At 39.6% G+C, this 22,116-nt stretch overlaps 2 protein-coding genes across 3 annotated transcripts; one reads left to right on the top strand and one right to left on the bottom strand.

Moving 5' to 3' along the window:
* The first annotated feature begins 3,029 nt into the window (after positions 1 to 3,029).
* On the top strand, positions 3,030 to 15,401 carry slc23a4 (solute carrier family 23 member 4). 2 transcript variants are annotated; one of them, XM_074631829.1, is made up of 12 exons: positions 3,030 to 3,168; positions 4,039 to 4,179; positions 5,538 to 5,695; positions 8,479 to 8,638; positions 11,101 to 11,282; positions 12,007 to 12,127; positions 12,233 to 12,389; positions 12,514 to 12,767; positions 12,919 to 13,083; positions 13,522 to 13,630; positions 13,729 to 13,824; positions 14,067 to 15,401. In XM_074631829.1, exons 1-12 carry the CDS (start codon positions 3,121 to 3,123, stop codon positions 14,318 to 14,320), a joined length of 1,845 nt encoding a protein of 614 aa, XP_074487930.1. In that variant the 5' UTR covers positions 3,030 to 3,120; the 3' UTR covers positions 14,321 to 15,401. The 2 variants fall into 2 exon arrangements, with proteins under 2 accessions (XP_074487930.1, XP_074487931.1); XM_074631830.1 differs by lacking the exon at positions 3,030 to 3,168 and adding an exon at positions 3,395 to 3,557.
* LOC141765676 (protein FAM180A-like) lies at positions 13,825 to 21,059 on the bottom strand. Its single transcript, XM_074631831.1, has 3 exons — positions 20,798 to 21,059; positions 15,992 to 16,089; positions 13,825 to 15,910 (listed from the first exon to the last, which is right to left on the bottom strand). The coding sequence occupies exons 1-3, from the start codon at positions 20,874 to 20,876 to the stop codon at positions 15,581 to 15,583; spliced, it is 507 nt and encodes a 168-aa protein (XP_074487932.1). The 5' UTR covers positions 20,877 to 21,059; the 3' UTR covers positions 13,825 to 15,580.
* Positions 21,060 to 22,116: the final 1,057 nt, after the last annotated feature.

Genomic DNA, 22,116 nt, shown 5'->3' with positions numbered 1-22,116 from the left:
TAACTAGAACATTTAGAAATATTTCTATTAATTGAGAATTCCCTTTATTTTATTATGTATTTAATTTATTATTTCATTTTAGCACAGAGGTCTAAGTTTGCATCTGTAAGTGTTGTATTGGAAGAAATTTGACAACAAATAAGCTCATTGGTTCAAGGTGAAATAATTGATTGCTATTGGTGTGAAACAGCTCAAGTCTCACCTTCTTCACTCAGGCTAGGTAGTGAGTTTAAAGGGTAAGTGGTTTTCATAATCATCTACAATTCAAAATGTTTGACAATTATTTCATAGTTATTTTACAGTTTTGTTTACAGTTTACAATTAAGATAAAACTGAAGTTGACATTTCAAATTAGCATTACAATTCAACAGTTATCCTACATTCATGGGTTAAGCATTGCTAGGTTGTAATGTATGTTCGATATTAAGTTAAGCTGTACAGTTAGAAATGTTTGAATACATTTGCATATGCTATATAAGCTGTTATGTTATAACGTTACAGGCTCGGTTTTTGGATACCCTTAGATTGGATTCTGGATTTGGATTTGATTTTCTGATGAGGGGGATGGCGAGCCGCCCATGTGAGAACCTGGATAGAGGAGTCTTTTCAATCCTTCATCTACCCTGCAGCGTGGTAAGACTGAAGGGAAAGCCCTCAAAGACCAATTGAACGGAACATTCTTTTCTTTGGGGGGAATATTTGATTTTATTTAGGGTTCACCCAGTTAAAAAGACATTTCAAAAGAGAATATGATTGAATTCCGGCAGTAGGCCTAATTTTAAAACTGTTGTACTGAATGTGTGTCAATACAATGATATTGCTTTTTTTATACCTCTGTGCATATTTATATGATGCATGACCACAGGTATACTGTGTAGCCTACTGCAGTGATTCACAACCTATCCCCCCCCCCCATGAATATAACTTGTCAGTTTCATCAACGACATTGTGAGGGCTGTTGGTTAGGACCCAGATGCAGACACAGACACAGCTGGATGGTGGTTGAAAAGCAGGTGGATTTATTATAATAAAGGTGGTGAGGGCACTGGAGAAGGCAGGGGACAGGCAGGCTGCTGAGCAGGGTGGAGTGGCTGGAGGAATGAGCTGAGGCGGCGTGAGGATGGCTCGATAGGAGGCTGGCATGGTAGGCAGAACAATCTGAGGACTGGCAGGAAAGCTGGTGTTCTTGTACTGTGGGTTGATTAGGTGATTGTTGACAGGTGCAGAGTGCAGAGTGGAGAGTGAGACCAGGTGCCTGATGAGGAAGCCGCGCCCCTGCCACACCCACACAGACAGGCAGGGGAGGGGGAGACCCAGGGGAAGCAGAACACCGGAAAACTACTGGAGTCAAGGCCAGAGCCGTGACAGACATAAAGTGATAACATCTTGTGAAAGCTAATACATACTTTGACCTTTGATCTATGAACAACTTAATTAATTTACTATAAAAGTGTTCGAGCCAAAATAGATTGTGTGTTATTGCGGTTATATAAAATGCTGTTGTTAGATTGCTGCTAGACCGCCCTGATACAGTTGCAGGTTGGGCAAAAAGTTTTTTTTACGGCAATAAAAATGCTGTTTTTGAAAGGCTAAACTCCAACAAATATGAATTGAAGCAGAATATTTACTTAGATAAAAACATGTTGAATTTTGAAAATGATAACATCGATCTTTTTTCAATATATTTTGACTTTTGGACTTTAAAACACTCTGGAGTTGTTGTTGGAGTTGGAAATGTTTGGATCACATTAGTCGGAAAGAATCGAATTCTACAAATAGTATAATACTAATATTATTAGTGCAGCCTGATCTCTATCTGCAACTGTAAACAGATATCGGCTTTAAACAGAATGTGGCCTACCAAGTAGCAAAAAAACATATCTTTTAAAACAGTTTTATATACAGACTTGTCCATAAATTAACCACTAAGTGTTTTATTATGATTTTAGTTAAACATGTGCACATCTAATTTTGACAACCTCAAAACAGACAAATGCTGGCGCACCCCCTGTGCTCTTTTGCATCGCCCTGAGGGGAGCCCCAATCATAGGTTGGGAACCACTGGCCTACTGTATGAGGGCTGACGAATGAAAAACAATAAGATTCATAAAATTGGTATCATACAACGATGATAAATGTATTCACTTTTAATGTGTGAAAGTAAAATCATCTAATTAATTGCAGTGGTAGTAGTTAATAAAAACTGTAGTTGGTAGAGTCCGGACATTATGTGAGATTGAGGTGTTCCTTCAATGAGCTTTGTTCTTAAATAACCTATTGATTACTTTTTATTCCTCCTAGGTTCATGCAGCGGCCTGTCTGTGACCCGAATCTTCACTTTGAAACAAGAGGAAATGCAGACAACTATCCTGTGTCAGTGATGCCAATAGTGTGAGAATCCAAGCTTCTGCTGCCATACTACGACCTCCTTAATGAAGTAGATGTGGGCTGCTATCAAACTCTTAATTTAGACTAATAATATAATTTAATATAATATAATTTCTGGGAAATAGAACTTTACGGTAAATTAGTAAATGAAGTTAACATTTACTGAACATTTACCCATCATCAATAACAGCTAGGTACCATGTGATAGTTTGGCAACATGTGATCGTTAGGAAGGTTTGCCTTCCTCCAAAACATTATTTGGTATTAGAATTAGAAGAAAAGTAGGCTGGAAAGGGCAAGACATACAGTATCTAACTGTATAAATTTGACTTGGCTCTGTCTTAAACAACCAAACAGTAAGTATTGCCAAAATAGCAAAGAGAGTATGTTTGAAAGACAGAGAAAGAGAGAAAAACTGTCATCGCCTGTCTGAATGGGTATCTCCTCCCTACCAGATGCTGGTTGGTCAGCTGCTATTACTGTTGTAATTGGGCTCACATGAGCTGCTGGTGGGACTCATTTCAGTGCAGCAGTCTCATGTCTGAACTTGGCTCCTTCCTATCAAGCTGCCCACCCCACCCGTACTCCGACCTCCCAGCTCTCTCCCTTCTCTATCAGATTCTTCCGTCCTCTCTTGATGTGTTCCCTCCCCTCTCACTAACGTTTTTTCACTTTCCTATTTTGTTTTCGGGCCCAGAAGAACACCACCTGAGCCAATAGGCTGAAGCTGACATGACTCCAGCAAAGGACAGTAATGGTGTTGACAACTATGCATTTGCAGTAAGTATAACTTTTACTTCATTTTCTACAAGGAAATGTTTTGAAAAGATTACAAACTTTAAATGTTTTTTTTTAAAGCTATTCAAGATAATCGTAAAGCTTGAAGTATATGATCATATGAAAATCCATTGATTTCCTTTGAAATTGTGTGAATTTGAAAACATCCGGATTGCATGTATACGTTTTATTTTTGCTTTATCTCTCCTCTAACTGAACTGGATAATAAATACATTGAGTCTTAGTACCACAATATAAACTAGATGTTTTGCTCAGTTAATAATTGACATCAGATAGAATAGCTAACAAAGTAGCGTCATGGAAACGTAAGAATACACAGTACTTACATTGTTGCTCCTCCATGCTTAAAATCACATTCCTGGAAAGATACAGTAAGTGACACACTGTTTAGTCAGAGAAACAGAAGATTTCAGTCCAACTCTTATTTATATCCAAAAATGTTGATACTTTGTCTGGACTTTTGTAAAATAAATAGAAAGACATTTTGCATACCAGTGTTTTTAATCTACAGTATAACATTTAGTCCTATTATTGAAAATGTGTTACTCATTTATTTGATGGGGCCTTTTGTTTTCATCCTACCCTATAATGTCTTGGATGTGATAAAAAAAAAAGATTTCTAAAAAGTCATGACCTAACAAGCATCTAACCACATTCACTTTCTAGGAATTATAGCCTATGGGTGTCCCAAATTTGTGCTGGTTGAACGAGTGTTTTTATGCATTCCATTGTTGTTATTGTTGTTTTGAGATTTGGCCAATATAACTAAATTACAGATTGCCACAATGCAAAACAAAGATCATATGTATCCTTATTTGACCTCTGTCTGTCTTGCTGTCTGACTCATTGAAGCTTGAAACTCACTTTCGTGATCTACCTGACACAAAAAGTGGAGAAGAAATGGACTCGTCCATGGAGGGGTACAACAACAAGCTAGCATATTGTGTGACAGATGTTCCTCCCTGGTACCTGTGCATCATCCTAGGCATCCAGGTACGTCAGCAAAGGGGTTTTAAAGCGATGTTTGACAATGAGTCTCTAGTCATTTCCTGATTAAGAGCCTATGTAGCTTAGCCTCTGATTCTTATGTAATAATACAAACAAGACCACAGTCACATGAGAACTTCCGTTTGACGTTTCCTTCGCGGTTGGTTAGACTTGGTTTTATTTACGTACGCCTGATTGTGAAATTTGCTTCAGACACAGTTGAGATGGTAAAGTCAGTGCGAGTTTGTTTTCATGTATTTAGCAGCTGTGATCAGTCAGACTTTCCTCTGAAGACTTAGTTGTATTTGCCCATATACACAAGTTCCTTTTCTCTTTTACACTGTCTACTATTACCATTTTTACAGCATCTACCTTGGCTCATTCCAAGAAAACATGTAGTCCACAGACTTGCTTCAGTCATGTAAAGATCTGTTTGTGTTTGGATGCTGGTTTAGCCACTAGGCAGTTTATTCCCCTACATTTCTCCTTGTGTACATCAAACATAACTGCTAGTGAACCATTAGTCCATGAGTAACTCCCAATCAAAGTTTATAGACTTGCTAATGATTATACAACTAGGGAGGAACGAATCAGGAATGACTTGATAATTGATGAATCGTTAATGAATAGTTCTCTAATAATTCTTAATAAAGGACTATAGATAATGATGAGTTACTAGAGAACAGACCGGGAGATCCTATATTAATTAATCATTATTTAATGATTAGTTCATGAATATATGTGACCTGATCATACTGACCACTTTCACGAGTCGTTCCTGATTAACTCTGAATCAACTGCAGAGCGGCACTAAACTAGTATTGACTTGTTAGTTACTGTTTCTGTGTCCCCCCCTCCCCCAAGTAAAGTGAGACATAATACTGACTTGTTACTGAAGAGTCCCTCATTACTTCATCATTATCTAATGATAACTTACACTTTTTTGTGATTTGTGAACAGCTGATTCAGAGTTAATCAGGAACAACTCATGAAAGTAGTCAGTATGATCAAGTCTATATGAACTAATCATTACTTAATGATTCATTAATATAGGATCTCCCAGTCAGTAAAATGTAAAGTCTCTAGTAACTCATCATTATCTACTACATAGTCCTCCATTAAGAGTTATTAGAGAAGTACTCTTTTACGATTCATCAATGATCAAGTCGTTCCTGATTCATTCCTCACTCGTTTTATAATCATTAGCAACTCTATAACATTTGAGTGGGAGATACTCATTAACTAATGGTTCACTAGCATTTAGTTTCTCATTCGTTCCCCAGTAACCACTCACATTTTTGTGTACCTTACTGTTACCATTAAATGTATCTCTTGATATCTTTCCCCCATCTTTGCTCTCTCAGCACTGTTTGACGGCATTTGGAGGAATCATCGCCATCCCGTTGATTTTATCTGAGGGGTTGTGTCTGCAGTTTGATGGCCTCACACAGAGCCACCTCATCAGCACCATCTTCTTCATGTCTGGTATTTGCACTCTGTTGCAAGTTACCTTCGGCATTAGGTGAGGAAGTAAAGGAGAGGTAGTTTAATGAGCAGGAGGATGTTTGGGTGATCAATGTTTAGTTTAATTAGATTGCAGAACAGGCTGTTCTCATACAGGGCTGCACGGTGGCTGCAGTGGTTAGCACTGTCGCCTCACAGCAAGAAGGTCGCAGGTTCGACTGGTTCTGTGTGAAGTTTATATGTTCTCCCCGTGTTAGCGTGGGTTTTCTCCGGGTTCTCTGGTATCCTCCCACAGTCCAAAGACATGCAGGTTAGGTTAATTGTTGACTCTAAATTGCCGGTCCAATTTTGAGTCAACAAAGACATGCAGGTCAGGTTAATTGTTGATTCTAAATTGCCCTTAGGTATGAATGTGAGCATGAATGGGTGTCTGTCTCTATGTGTCAGCCTTGTGATAATCTGGCGACCTGTCCAGGTTGTACATTGGTAAAGGCCCAATGTCAACTTGTTCCCATACACTGTTTGTAACTATACCTATGAAAAGTAATGCACTGTAATTCGTATATATCCGACGAAATCAATACGTATAATCCATGTAGTTGTGAACCAGGAAGTATAAACGTCACGTATCTTCCGTACTTATTTTAGTAATTTTAACCCAAACCACAATCTTTTCCTAAACCAAGTAGTTTTGTTGCCTAAACCTAATGAGGTCAATCTTTTCCTAAACCTAACTAAGCAGTTTTGTTGCCTAAACCTAACCAAGTCAATATTTTCCTAAAGTTAACTAAGTAGTTTTGTTGGCTAAACCTAACTAAGTTGTTTCCTGTGTAGATGGAAGTTTATTTTGAAAAGACTGTATGCATGTAACAAACTGAAATTGACACGTGCATCACGTGTTGCTGGACATTAGTAGGAAAACATTAAAAAGATGAATAACTTTTCGTAAGACACTGGATAAGACAGATCTGTTCAGTGCTTTTTTCATATTGTGTTGGTTCGTGCTTTAACAGAAGTCCAGCATTTCCAGTGCATTGAAGAAGAATTATCCATGCTGTATCTTCTTCTTAATTAAACAAGGTGAACAGAATGACCTCTCAGCAGCACTCCCTTCACATAGTTTTAAAGCTACTCAATGTGAAGTATCTCTTGTGTGCAGACACACACACACACACACACACACACACACACACACACACACACGGGAGAAGTGATGTAATGGCTGACTTTGTTTGAGAGAACTACAAACTTCAACCATGTTTTGTCGCTCTGAACTTGTCTTGCACTATGTTTGTGCGGACTGGCTGAATATTGGTGTCACAGTAGGATTAGGGGAGGAATTTCCATCTTATTATGTTTGGAATCTGGCTCTTGCTAAATCCACATTCCCCTGGCTTAGCACCACTGATGCTTTCTTGTCTCGCTCCAAATACCTGGAGGTCAGCTGTAAGGAAAACAGTTTGTATGTTTAATGGCACACTGTTCCGGAGAAGCCAAAGAAAACAACGCTAATTATTTGTGTCCCTTAGGATGAAAACATTATAAACTCACATGAAAAGATATTTGCTAGCTATGTGTCTTATTCCCTTGAGTTTAGCATTTTTTCCGCAAAAATACCTCTGACTATTCGGACTCACTGTGAGAGACAGAAATTTTAAGTTCTACGTCTGATATCGTCTGTTGTGAAATGTTGAAAATGAAATCAGCAGCATAATGAGGATATTACATAGCAGATGACTTTCACTCAGCAGATGACTTTAACTCAGTTAACCTTTGTTACAGACGTCAGCCTAATTAGAGAGCACATGATTTAAATCAACTGATCTTATTTTATGAGTGAAAGAGACAGGGATTGTAGATACAGATAGAGACTCTTGAGGTGGACTTGAGAGGAGCTGCACATTTGTCAAACAAATACCTTTGTAAGCTTTTTTAAGTACAATGTTACCCCAAGCTATTTTGCACAACATCTGACAAATCTGATGATTTATGACCTGTATAGAAATGCTCTTATCCTGATGCCATATCCGTCTGGCTCCCTTCTCTTTAAGCAGCAGTAGGCAAGATTGGAGCAAATATGACTAAAAAAAGTTATTTTTATAAAACGGTCACTATATCCTGACAGTTGTGCATGAGACAGTCAATCTGGAAAAAAATCATGTGCCTCGGTGTCCTCCGGTGACCTCCGGTGCTCCTAATGGCCCGGAGCAAAACAACCAATCAGAGCCAAGCTGGAGCCTTGCCATCTCTGAGCAGCTGTCAATCACTCGCAAACTCCGATTAAATGGTCAAACTAGGCAGCGCTGATCAAATATGAATCAATATTCTGTTACTGTAATGCCTATTTCTCGCCTCCAATGTTGCCAGAAACATCTTGTAGTGTACTGTTTAGCTGTAAAACGAGAAAGTTTGTTACCTGGCAGCCATGCTGAGAACAGTTGAGGAAATACCAAGCACCGCCCACCAGCCGGAGCAAACTTTCTCATTTTACAGCTAAACAGTACACTACAAGATGTTTCTGAAAACATTTTACGTGAGAAATAGGCATTACAGTAACAGTTTGACCGTTTGATCGGAATTCGCGAGTGATTGACAGCTGCCTCTGTTGAATGAACAGCCAATAGGAACGCTCTCTCTGAAATGACCTGTGATTGGCCAAAGTTAGATTTTTTAAAGCCTGAAAACAGAGCCATGAGGAGGTGCAGAAATTTAGTTTTCTCTCAGAACACTTGAATTACAATATGCTGAAAGGTTATTATGGAATTTTTGCCCAATGATGCCAAAAATATTCTGCCTACTGACACTTTAATTGCTCTCCTGATGTCTCTTTGACATTTCCAGACTCCCCATTCTCCAAGGAGGTACATTCACATTGCTGGCACCTTCGATGGCACTGCTGTCCATGCCAGAGTGGCAATGTCCTGCTTGGACCCAAAATGCCAGCCTAGTCAACACCTCCTCCACAGAGTTCATAGAAGTGTGGCAGAGTCGAATGAGAGAAGTAAGTAAACATTGTAATCTTTCTTATCCCGATTTAGAGCGCAACTCACTGAACATTTTCCTTAAATAGTATTTTGTTCACATGTAAATAAGCTACAATCTGTAATCTGACATACAAGATTCCCATTGTTACCAACTCCCTGTTGATCTCTCTCCAAAACCAGACAATTGTGGAAACGCTCTGTCATCTTTTTGGCATGCTAGTAGTGTAAGTAAACTTAGCTCATGGACAGTTGCAGATTGTGACATAAGAGCATACACCAAACACCAACAAGACAACTTCTTTCATACAATTTAAAGCTGTAATAATCAATATTTATATATCAATAGCTCAAATGATTATGTGTAATGTGAAAAGGTGTCACTCATAGTGACAAACACAAAGGAAATTATTTCACAAATCAGCAGTCCCCCTCATCTCTACAGAGAGTTTTAACAACTTTCAGCTCATTGTTTTGGTTTTATGGCCCACAACTTTAATGTTTTGGTTCAGTGTGGCTGCTCGTGTCGACCTGGTTTCCAGGCAACTATGTCTACGTTAACTGCCCAGCACCAAACGGCAGATACACAAAGTTAGTAACTAGCTGGTGAACATAGTGGAGCATGTAACAGCTAAAAAGCTATATATATAGGCTATTTCTCAGGAATTGGTAAAGACCTAAACAAAGCTAAAATGACAGTAAATATAGGATATACATTCGTCAGGTTGCTAGAAACACGACTCCTAATAAACGTTAATGTTTCTCTGTTTCTGCTGTATAGGCAACTGTTTGCTAAAAGTTAGCCATCAACTTATATGGCCACAACTCGTCAAACATTTGCTGGTATTGTTTTCGCCTTGTGAGTCTGTGTGTGTCATCATGGCAAAACGTGGTCCTGGAGACACCTACTGTCGCAGGAACTACCACAGAGGTGGTTTGGATGTCTGTGAACTGATATTGTCACTGCGATAGCATCGCAACCGTACAAGATGCGGTCACGAAACTTCACACGTGTGAAGTTGAGATCAAAATGTAGGTCTAATTCAAAGACGGCTGTGGTCTGAGCAAAGGGTGCAGAAGTAGATTGGGTAGGAAGTGGGGAAGGGGCCATAGGCTCCCTCACTTTACGCCCCTGGTTCACACCAGCCGCGACGCCCATCGCAAGATGGTCTCTAGTTATCAGCTCGCTGTTGAGTTCTGCGCTCAAGTGGACAAAAAAGCAGATTATCTATACTTAAAAAGGTCTAATGTTACATACATTAATATAAACACGGAAATATACAAAATATTTCTACATTGCTTACCATTTATATATTATTGGATTATTTGAGAATTTACTCAGATGTCGCTGCTTATTGATTCTTTAAAGACTTGCTGGTTCGAGCTCCAAGGTAGTTCAGCTGTTTGAAATAGGGGACTTCAATGCTCACAGTAGTCCGTGCCATCAGGGGTACGATGGAATAAGTAAGCACAGAGTAGGTATCTATACTGAAGGTGTTTGTGTATGACCAGCAATATAATGTGTATGACCAGCAATATAATGCCTTTTTCTGTGCATTCATACAGTAGCTACAACCCACCCACCCCTAGTTGGTGTGTAGACTTTATCAAGGAGATGCGATATACTGCTCGAGTATGTGTGCAAAGTTTTACACATGCAGCGTTTACACTTATGTGTGACAGTGTTGTTATAAAAATACTTTTAAAGTATGATCTTTGGACTTAGGACTGTCCCATGGAAATCAAATGATGAGTGTATCAAATTAGTGTTTGTGTCCTGGCCGCTGGTACTGGGACAAAGGCTCGTTGTTTAAAAAAAACCCTCAGCTGCACAAAGGTAGTCATTGTTCGATTGCTGTGTAACGGTAATATTATGTGTGCGTGTTTCATGCTAGCTTCAACCCTTGCAACCGCATGTTAAAACATTAGCCATGCAGAGTTGTGATTGTTGCAGTTGTGTAGCTAGGGGATTTTATTTTGTGGTAATGGTTGAGAAACTGTCTGAACTTGCACAAAATAGATTTTTCTCTGTAAGTAGGTCACAGGAAGTCAGGTCATCCACAATAATAAGAGTGAAATTGTTCATTTATAAGACATACGTGTATTTTATTAGTGTAAGTAAATTAGATAGACGCCCTTCACTGCCGCCACAATGCACTTTAGATGGTGTGCGTCCAGCGTGGATAATGGGGGAAACGGATTGCTTTCCTCCAAATAAATCAGATAAGAATAGTCCTCCTCAGCAGACCACCGATCACCAGTAGCAACAGTGGGAACCGTCAGGATAAATAGAAAATGTGGTCTCCATTTTGAGAAAGCCCAGCAGCCTGAACAGTACCATTGGCATAAACAGCTGTCTTAACCAAGGTGTAATTTGCATATGGTAACAAAACTGTGACAATGATAATAACTATTATGCTCATCCCTTGTTAACACCTTTGTAATAAGAGTGATGCCACATTTTGATGTCTTCTGTCTTCAGCTGCAGGGGTCCATTATGGTGGGCTCACTCTTCCAGGTGTTTGTCGGTTTCTCCGGCCTCATCGGCCTCTTCCTACGCTTCATTGGACCTCTCACCATCGCTCCCACCATCTCTCTCATTGGACTGTCCCTGTATGACTCAGCTGGTACCAGTGCTGGCAACCACTGGGGCATTTCTACCATGTGGGTAAAATTCCCAGAGAGCGTGTTTTTAGGGTTTGGGATCATTCTGCTACAGAGTACCAAAAAAGCAAAAATGGTCTATTTCAAGTCTGTTATTCTATTATTTTCCAAATTTAAAGATGGAATACACCCATTTTCAAAATTCATACATGATATTCCTATGGTCTAATACAGTCCCAAAAATATTAGGAACATAAACAATGCTTTCCCAAATCCAAAAACTACAGTGCTAAAACTCAAACGTGTCATGTCATGGTCAAATAACATATTGGAATTCTTAATTTGGGTGGTGTTCCCCTTTAAGATCACTTTCTGATTTTTGTTGAATGTAACACAATAAACAACCCAAATTAAGATTTCCAATATGTTATTTCCCTATGACATCACAAGTTTGAGTTTTAGCACTCTAGTTTTTGGATTTGGGAAAGCATTGTTTATGTTCCTGATATTTTTGGGACTGTATTAGACTATAGGAATAACATGTATGAATTTTGAAAATGGGTGTAGTTCCTCTTTAAGATCACTTTCTGATTATGTTGCATGTAACGCAATAAAATCTGTGTAAAGTCTTAATCTCTTGGCAGGGCAGGGAAGCCCATTAAAAGTTCCTTGCCAAAGAACCTGCTTAGTTGCTGTACTTTGTTTTATGTTGGTTAGAACTAGATTTAGCTGCAACACTAAGTTTTATATCGTGAAATAATATCTTTGTCCCGGTCTCCCACAGGACCACAGCACTGATCATCCTGTTCTCACAGTACCTCCGTCACATACCCGTGCCCTTTCCAACATACAGCAAGGAGAAAAAGCTGCACACCTCCCGTGTCTACATCTTTCAGATTCTCCCTGTACGTATCAAACAAGTTGATTTAGTAATTGTCTTCGGGATCAAGATAAATGAAATAAATTATGCTTTTAGTCTTAGCCTTATTTTTGTTCCTATGTGTCCTCAGGTTCTGCTTGGAATCACTTTGTCGTGGCTCATCTGCTACATTTTTACAATCCACAATGTATTTCCTGCTGAACCGGACCAGTATGGCTACCTGGCCCGCACTGATCTAAAGGGAGATATTTTGGGCCAAGCTCAATGGTTCACTATGCCTTACCCAGGTACAGTAACAGGCTATCACCTGAAGGACTTTTTAGTAATTAAAAAGTTAATAGAAAACTAGGTGTTGCAGGCTAATACACACTATGTCATTCTCTGTTTCCTTATGTTTGATTCCAAACTTAGGTCAGTGGGGGAAACCGACTGTGAGCCTGGCAGGGGTTATTGGCATCTTGGCTGGTGTGATTTCCTCCATGATAGAGTCTGTAGGGGACTACCACGCTTGTGCCAGGCTGTCTGGTGCTCCACCTCCTCCTAAACATGCTATCAACAGGGGTATTGGCATTGAGGGACTGGGCTGTCTGCTGGCTGGAGCCTGGGGTACAGGAAACGGTACCACTTCATACAGCGAGAATATTGGAGCCCTCGGTATTACAAAGGTAAGACGAGCCTGAGCATATAAGGAAGTAATTTACTTAAACTGACACATTTGTAGATAAGCATAACCTTTCTTTTAGGTATATTGATGTTGTATAAATACAGACAGTTTCAAGAAAAGCCTTTTCTTTTTCTCTCTTTCTGATTTTGCAGGTTGGCAGTCGCATGGTGATAGTAGCCAGCGGAGTCTTAATGGTTGCCATGGGTGTGTTTGGTAAAGTGAGCGCCATATTTACCACTATCCCAACACCCGTGGTAGGAGGGATGTTGTTGGTTATGTTTGGCGTCATCACTGCAGCAGGAGTTTCTAATCTGCAGGTACACACTCTAAAACTATAGAGCTGCAATGGTTGATCGATTAGTTCTCAACTATTAAATTCATCGCCAACTATTTTGATTGAATTGAATAATTGGTTTGAGTAATTGTTCAAGAAAAAAAAGAAAGTAAAAATGATCTGATTCCAGCTTCTTAAATGTGAATATTTTCTGGTTTCTTTACTTCTCAATGACAGTAGACTGAATATCTTTGAGTTGTGGACAAAACAAGACATTTGGGGACGATCAACATTTTTCACCAATTTTTCACCATTTTTCAAATAATCGACAGATTAATCAACAATGAAAATAATCATTAGTTGCAACCCAATCTAAAACCTTAAGCATTTTTGCATGATAGTTTTTAACATTGACCAAAATATTGCATGAAAATAGCCATGTGTACATGAAAACATTCACCTTTTTTTCTCACATTTTCAGTATGCAGATATGAATTCTTCTCGAAACATCTTTATTTTTGGCTTCTCCATGTTCTCTGGTCTGGTCATTCCTAACTGGATATTAAAGAACCCCAAAGCTATTGCTACAGGTATGTGAATAAAATGTCATTATATAATCTGTATTTTTTATCAAAAGCATCCTACTTTTACTTGATTATTTTAACTATTTTCATGGTGTTTTGTTCAGGTGTTAGGGAATTAGACCAGTTACTGGTGGTACTTCTGACAACCAGCATGTTTGTAGGAGGTTTCTTTGGCTTCATACTGGACAACACAATTCCAGGTAATTTTTCAATTTAATGATATTATTAGTTTATTATGTTTAAATTGTTACATCTACATCTATATTAACTCACCATATTATCATCATATTAACAGCAAAATAACATTCTAAAAATATGCAATACTTAATCTTGGTAATATGGCCAAAGATCCAGCACAAAAGTCAAGTGAAGAAGAGTCAATATAGAGTCCTCAGTAGACTGTAGTAGTATGGTTTAACACATTTAACATTGTGTCCAACAGGATCAAAGCATGAACGAGGCATTCTGGCGTGGAACAGGGCTCACGAGGACGACTCCAGCAACACAGTGGAGAGCGAAGAAGTCTACAACCTTCCGTTTGGCATCAGCTCTTACTTGTCTTCTTCCTCCTGGATCCGTTACATACCTTTCTGCCCTCCTGGTGAGTCGAGCTCCATGGATGCTAACGCCCTGGACCCAAAGCAGCAACACGGACATCCAGAGCCTTCACAGATCATTATTGGAGTTGCTCTGTGAGTTGTGGAAACACTTCAGCATGCCATTTTTGGGGATTTTCCAAAAAACATCAGAGGCAGCTCAGTTTGGACCTCCTGTCCTTTTGTTAAAACACTGGACATTAAAAACATGGTGCAAAGTATTCCACATGACCTTTTGGAGTGACATTTACAAATGGCATCTTGCATAAGATAATATATGGACAGGTACTTCAGGTACCTGAAGTGAGTTTGAGTTGATATTTTGTAAATTATTGATGATAAAAAGCTGACTATATATATATAAATCTTGAAGACATTTACTTGAGTATAAAAAATTATTTCTTTAGTTTGCTTGATGTTTTATTTTTTTGGTCTTATCAGTTTTAAGGCCTTTACACAACGGGGGCGTGACGAATTAACGACATGAAAATGCGCCTGCGAATATTATTTTTTTATATATATTTTATTTTTGACTTTTTTACAATAGACACACACAAGACGTGAAACACCCAGGACCCTTATACAAAATAACAGAAAGAAAAAAATATGATGCGAATATTATAAAGCTACGGCTTTTATTGTGAAAGGTAAGAAGAGAAGGAGTGGATCTGATCTGTGCTGACTTTTTTCAACAAGGTTGAAAGGAGTAGTAAAGTTGTCTGTCCTGGTTCAGACCACAGAGCCTCCTTGTTGTCGTTTTATAAATTTAGGCGCAACTCAACCCGTTTCGCGCAATGTGATTGGTCGATGCCTTTATTCGTGGTGCAAAAGCAAAAAAAAAATCAACATAGCCCCGAAAAAGAATTACGTTGTTTTTTTCACCGCGCAATATTCATGTTCTGTGTGAAAGTATTCATGTCAAAAACAGCAGTTTGAAAAAAATATATTGACGTGTGAATTAATCGCATGAAAAAATTGCCCCCGGTGTGTAAAGGCCTTGAGAATGCGATCACAACCTGGTGTTAGTGAACAACCACTGGAAAGACATGTGAATGTAAGTAGATCCATGATGTTTTTTTTGCCACCTTCAGCATATAAATCCAGCATATTGTTTGATGTATATACAGTACCTTGTGTTTGAATTAACTTTGCTGTGAAAGTAAATATATTTAATAATTGTGCACCTTACCTATCTGTGGCAAAAGTTTTTGATAGGATTTCTCTCCCAGGCTCCTTATAGCCTGCCGGCATTCAAGATGCAACGTTTCCTCAAAGCACAAACCAGGACCACCAGCTGATCTCAATGGATATTTCTATATATTAATCTCCAACATGGAGCCATTGTGTTGCAACACCAGTATCAGTTTTTCCCAGTCAGATCCTGCTTGATGACTTTATACAAACCAACAAAAGACTCGGCCCACACATCTCGTTGGTATTCAGTCGTGGAATTGACCATCCCCTGGGTGGTGTATACCAAGGTCAACAGGGTGCGCTCAAAATCGTCCTGATGCAGGTGACCAATGTGGTTTGAAAGGCCAGAGATGAGTCTAAATACTTCTGTTAGCTTCCTGGGAATGATCTCCTCACAGATGATTTCCAGGCTTCTTGTCTTGCGGAGGGAAGCCAGCTCGGCATCTTGCACTGAAAACTCTCCGCTGGCCTCAAAGTTTATACCAGCCAGCAGGATCTAGTTGACGAAAAGGAGAAGCGATCATTATTGAGGTTTATTCGCTGGTTTTACACTCAATGATGGATATATTTGTCTCACCTCAAATAATAGATGAACGTCATCAAAGGAGTTGTGGAAGGTGGGGTTCTCCATACTTGCCGCCCCTCTTATATATCTGCTTGCAGCTGGGAATAGGGCTAGGAGGTCAAGAGAGACAGACGGTGATAATGAGGGGTGGTAGAAAAGCAAGGACCGTTTCCGTAGCCAACCTTTTCTTTCAGCTTTCATCACATGTTTTTGTCTCGTGATTTACTGCTGTGGACCCAAAAGGGCTTCTTGAACCTGTTAAGTTAGAAATCCCCTGTGACAAGCAGTTTAAACAAACTCTGAACTGTTCTGGCACATGTGAGACCCAGGTTCATCGGACATACTGCAGTTAATCTATGATAATGCATTTCAAACTCTCTGACCTTACAGATGACTTCTAGCAGGCGATGAGTCAAAGGCAGAGTAACAAACAGATTTGACAACAGGATCCAGATTTCGGCATGCAGTGTAGCCTATGGGCCTAGCATTTCACACTCATTTTCAAAGCATGGGTAAAGCAGGGTGTCAACCACAACAACTCCTGTGCAGTCAAAGAAAGCTCCCAGGCCTGGGAGCTTTCGTTCATGAGGAAGTGTAACCATTATGCATTTGCAGACATTCCTCAAATACTACGCAGTCACATTACTTGGAATACTAATAATAGTACAAAAATACAGCTCATAACCTATTTCCCCTAACAAAATAAGTCAAAAATTCATGGACAAGATGATTAATAACAAGAATCTACAGCCATGCTATTGGCTCTGTGAGACTGTTCAGCGGCGCTTTGAGCTAAATGACAATGCTAACATACTGATGTTTGGCAAGAACAATCGCTGTGTCCCCAAATCCATACTCCATACAGCAGGAAGCAAACTCAGAAGTGAGAAAACTTTTTTGGCTTATGTGCTGGGCGAGCAATTTTCATTTAAGTGACAGGGCACCATCTTCGGATCCGGAATCCAATTCCTATAATACAGCCATGGTATTTGCTCATATACCAAAGTATAGGACAAATTGACAAATTTCATTTACCAGCTTAAGGGGCGACCGTAGACTATATAAGAAATGGACATAGTGACCCATTGGTTTGTGGACTGCTGTTTTGAAACCTTGAGTTTGGCATTTTGGCTGTCGCCATCTTGGTTTTTGTCCGTCGCCATTGTTGGTCTTTTGCAACTAGAAATGACACGAGAGGGTGGAGCTAAGTACAACCGAACACTGAATAAGACATTTTTAGGAGACCAACATGTTATATTAACTTCCATGAACTTGACACACACTGTGAAAGGGTTAAAGCTGTAAGACGAAAATGTCGACAACGCCGTGGTAGTGACTTGTCAATCACGAGGTAGCCACACCATAAAGCATACCCTGCTTTATGGTCTATTTGACTCTAAATGGGACCATAATTTACTAAATGAACATCATGCTGTATTGAAGAAGACTTGAAACTAGCGATTTAGACCATAAACTCATATTTACAATGTTTACTGAGGTAATAAATCAAGTGAGAAGTAGGCTCATTTTCTTATAGACCTTTATACAATCAGACTTCTTTTTGCAACCAGAGCAGTCTCCCCCTGCTGGCTATTAGAAAGAATGCAAGTTTAAGGCACTTCCACATTGGCTTTGATCCTTTGGTGAACATGACTGTCTGTATTTCATGGCAATCCATCCAATATTTGTTGAGATATTTCACTCCAGACCAAAGCGGTGGACCCACCAACCGACTGACATTAATGCAATCCATCAAGGTAAAGAAAGTGGGGGCAGACAGAAAGAAATTCAGACTAGAAAGAGATTTAGACCCCTTTTTGACTTACTGTCCAGTAGTCTTTGCTGGCTGGTTTTATTAATGCGTGTAATATCTGGAGCTCAGGCAGTTTACACTTCATATTGCAAGAGGATATATGCTCCAGGTGACAATGTTGGGTAGATGAAAAGGAGAACAGATGGAGGGAACTCATACAGACATAAAAGCAGACGGACAGGAAGCTACCGTGTCATGCACAAATTCAGACCAGTAGTCTGAGTGACTGTGACTGAACTGGACTGTGTTGTTTCATGCCATCTGTTTAACCTGCAGCAGTGCAACAATCAAAACCGTTAAACCTTAACAGCTTTGCCTGGAGTCGTCTGGAGTAAAGATGTTATGATGACCAGCTCATACAGTGTTTATCATTCGTGAGATAAGGAAGAGAAGTTTGGAAACTCGCTTAAGAAATCCATTAAATGTGTAAGCCAGAGTCGATTACACGCTCCTCGCCATCCACTTGTTTATGTCAGGCGCAACAAGATGATGATATTTTAATAGACTTCTCTGGGTTAAATCATCCACACAAGTCAGTCATAATGTTTAGATAATGACCTCCATTAATCTAAGTTCAATAAGGCCAAAAAGGGCTTGCACTATATTAACAGGCTTGTTTTTTTCCCTTTTGGTGAGTCTGCTAAGTCGCCATGATTATATAAATCTATATTACCCAAAAACATTAAATTAAATACTTATTTCATAAAGATCTGACCAAAAACATATATTTTTTTTGCTTACTCTTCCATTGAAATGCATTACACTGTTTATATTATATATATACTGATGGCCCATATTCTCCGGATGTACTGTAACTGGTAATTAAAGGGAAACTACAACCATTTTTAAAATTCCTACATGTTATTCCTATGGTCTAAGACGGTCCAAAAAACATTAGTAAACATGAACAACTCTCCCAATTCCCAAAACTAGAGTGTTAAAACTCAAATTTGTGATGTAAGTGGGTATAAAGTGTGGAACTGCTCCATAGACAATGAATGGGAGAGATGTTCTAGATGACACTGAGAGCACCCAGGGGAATGTTCTGAGTATATGGGAACATTTTCTGTTTCACAACTGAGATTATTACAATAAAATAAAGCTCATTTGGGTATAAAAAGGAAAACAAAAATTCTCCCATTCATTGTCTATGGAGCAGCTCCAGACTTTATACCCTATGACATCACAAGTTTGAGACTTACTTCTCTGGTTTCTGACTTTGAGAGAGAGAGGAGCTCATGTTCACAAATAGTGACTGACCTTTACTAGGCCATGGAAATAACATATTGAAATTCTTAATTTGGGTGGTGTTCCCCTTTAAATGTTAAAAAAATAATGAAGATCATGAGCTCGCCGTGCTTAGATCACATGGTGCCAAGCAACGTCACATGCTTGGCAGCTCCAGTTGGCAGTGAGAGGTAACTGTTTGGAAAACTTATGACAAACCCAAAGATCACACATCAGTAAACTGCATACAGAAGTCATGTGTTTACCAGCTGGTAATTCCAGCTTTTTTATGATGAAGTGCTTCTTACTGCTGCTTGGATTTCATTCTTGAATTTTGACATCAATGGAGAAGTGTCCATAGCCAAAAAACAGAAAATTCAACCATCAGAATTGTTGCACATCAGCCATCAGTACATCATAATTCCTGTTTATGACTGCAAGTGTTTTTTGCAGTGAGAGATAGAGTGAAAAGCACTTATCAAATCATAAAAGATCTGACCTCATCAGACAAAAGGAAATTCCCTGACCAGAGCTGGTCTGAATATCTCAGCAGTATGCTTTTCATTGACTTGAGGAATATGAGTTTCCTCCCATTGTTTTCTCTATTAGAAACAGGTGCAGATGATGTCTGAACCTAGTTTCTGGATGAGAGTAAAAGTGAACTGTGCTGTAACTAGAAAGACAGTATTAAACCTACAACCTGTTTATGGCATAGTCATTATTTTTGTTCTATTATATTTAAATGTGTTACTCTTAGTATTGTTATTGGAAAAAGAGCATGGGCTCCTCTAGACAGAGCAGTTTGCTACGATTAAATGTCTGAGATAAATATGCTCTCATGTCCACTACATATAATCAGCCCTTTCTCATTCACAGGGCGTTAAATACTGACGCTTTGTCGCGGCCGTCGGCGTTAGATACCGATGCACAAGGCACCCTTTAGCGTCGGTATGAGATGCACCAAGCTTTCCATTTACTACAATGTAAACCCATCCACGTCGATATAAACGCTCAGGGAAAGTGCGCCGGGAGTGAGGTGACGTAGCTTTAAGAGCGAAAAGACACACACCGGGTGGATGGGAAGGGAGGTGGATGGGTCCAACAAACACAAGGCTTTCATCAGGGAGACTGCCGTTCGTGTCCTGTGTGTCAGGTTACAATCAGCTGTTCGTTCATGTCCCTGTTCACAAAGTTCAGTGTCATTTTCACTGTACAAACGTAGTAGTTTTAAGCCCAACCAACCATGTTTTATTTTTTCCTAAACCTAACTAAGCGGTTTTGTTGCCTGAACCTAAGCATGTTTTTTTTGTTTACTTCACAACATAAAGCATGTGTTTACTGCGACCGAAATGGCGAGGGCTGGTTAAGCACATGGTTACGGCGACAAAAAAGAGCGACGCCAAGCTGTCTGACAAAGCGTCGAGTTGGGACGACAACGCGTTGATATAATGAGGTCATTCCTGTTACAAATCAGAGTCGGAAGTTGGAATTTGGAAAGAAAATAAACAAAAGAGGATCACTCTTTAATATTACAGTAAACACTACAGCCAAGACTGATTCAAACACTGCTCTATAAAACGTTATGGTTTTAGAAATTGAAATGTATTGAAAGATCCAACCATCAAATTCTTCCAATCAAGTAACATTGCTACCAAATATTATTGTTGAAACATGTAGATACAAGAACAATCTTGCAATGAAACTTCTTACAGGCTCACATAAAAAATGAACAGTTTGCTTTTCTGCATTAAAATACTGAGCTTCAGTTCAAGTCTTACCTGTAGTCTGGCATCGCATCACACCTGTTATGATGCAGCAGAAGAAAAGACCAATGGTGGCCATCCTCCAGGGAAGCATGGTGGCCTGATCAGATCGCGCTCACAATGTCAGTTGCATGTAACTGGGACTGGACAGGGGTCTCGACTACTGCTGTGTCTCTGCCTGTTATCTCCCAATCCTGTAGCATTTCTTCTCTCCTCTTTCCTGTGCATCTGCAGCCTCACGTAACATCGCACTGTACACCTTCTTCATCCCTGCTGTGGACTGTTTTCTCTCCCCCTCCCATCCACATCTGAGCTCTCTCTCTCTCTCTCTCTCTCTCTCTCTCTCTCTTTCTCTGCCCCTAAGCTGACTCTCTCTTAATGCCTTCAGCTGGTTGTCATCAGGTTCGCAGACACTCACCATTTACAGGTATGTGTCGATGACACTTCATTTTCTTTGTTCTTTTATCACCACTTTCATCTCTAGTAGCAGCATTTCGCCTTGTGGTTTATATTTCTTTTATTCCCTGTCATTGAAAAATGCTCCTCTTTCAACTTTATGTGCCCTTGTCATTAAGTCAAAACTTAAAATCTACTGCTGTTTTTTTAATGCAACTCATCACTTCACTGGTAGTCCCCTCTGTGGTGCCAATTCCAGTGGAGAAAACATGAAGAAGTGCCCTCTAGGATGCCCCTTATGGTTGATAAAACATGATAAAGGGCCCTCTAGGGTGCTTTTCCAGTGGCAAAAACATGATAAGGGCCCTCTAGGGTGCTATTCCAGTGGCGAAAACATGATAAAGTGCCCTCTAGGCTGCCCCTCCAGTGGAGAAAATTAGATAAAGTTCCCTCTTGGATGCCCCTTTGGTTGATAAAACATGATAAAGTGCCATCTCGGGTGCCATTAAATAGAGAAAACGTGATAAAGTGCCCTTTAGGGTGCCATTAAATAGAGAAAACGTGATAAAGTGCCATCTAGGGTTCCCTTCCAGTGGAGAAAACGTAATAAAGTGCCCTTTAGGGTGCCATTAAATAGAGAAAACGTGATAAAGTGCCCTTTAGGGTGCCATTAAATAGAGAAAACGTGATAAAATGCCCTCTAGGGTGCCCTTCCAGTGGAGAAAACGTGATAAAGTGCCCTTTAGGGTGCCATTAAATAGAGAAAACGTGATAAAGTGCCATCTAGGGTGCCCTTCCAGTGGACAAAACGTGATAAAGTGCCCTTTAGGGTGCCCTGCATGCAACTTTCTGTGCGCAGGAGCCCTTTTTATTTTTTTGCTCCTGCCCTTCAGACAGTCTGAGTCCACCGCTGCATCAGTTCATCCCGTCATACTCAT

Source organism: Sebastes fasciatus, chromosome 4, assembly GCF_043250625.1.
Source record: "Sebastes fasciatus isolate fSebFas1 chromosome 4, fSebFas1.pri, whole genome shotgun sequence".
NCBI classification, from domain to species: Eukaryota; Metazoa; Chordata; class Actinopteri; order Perciformes; family Sebastidae; genus Sebastes; species Sebastes fasciatus.
Note: the sequence above shows the minus strand (reverse complement) of the source record. Positions and strands in the feature narration are given on the sequence as shown.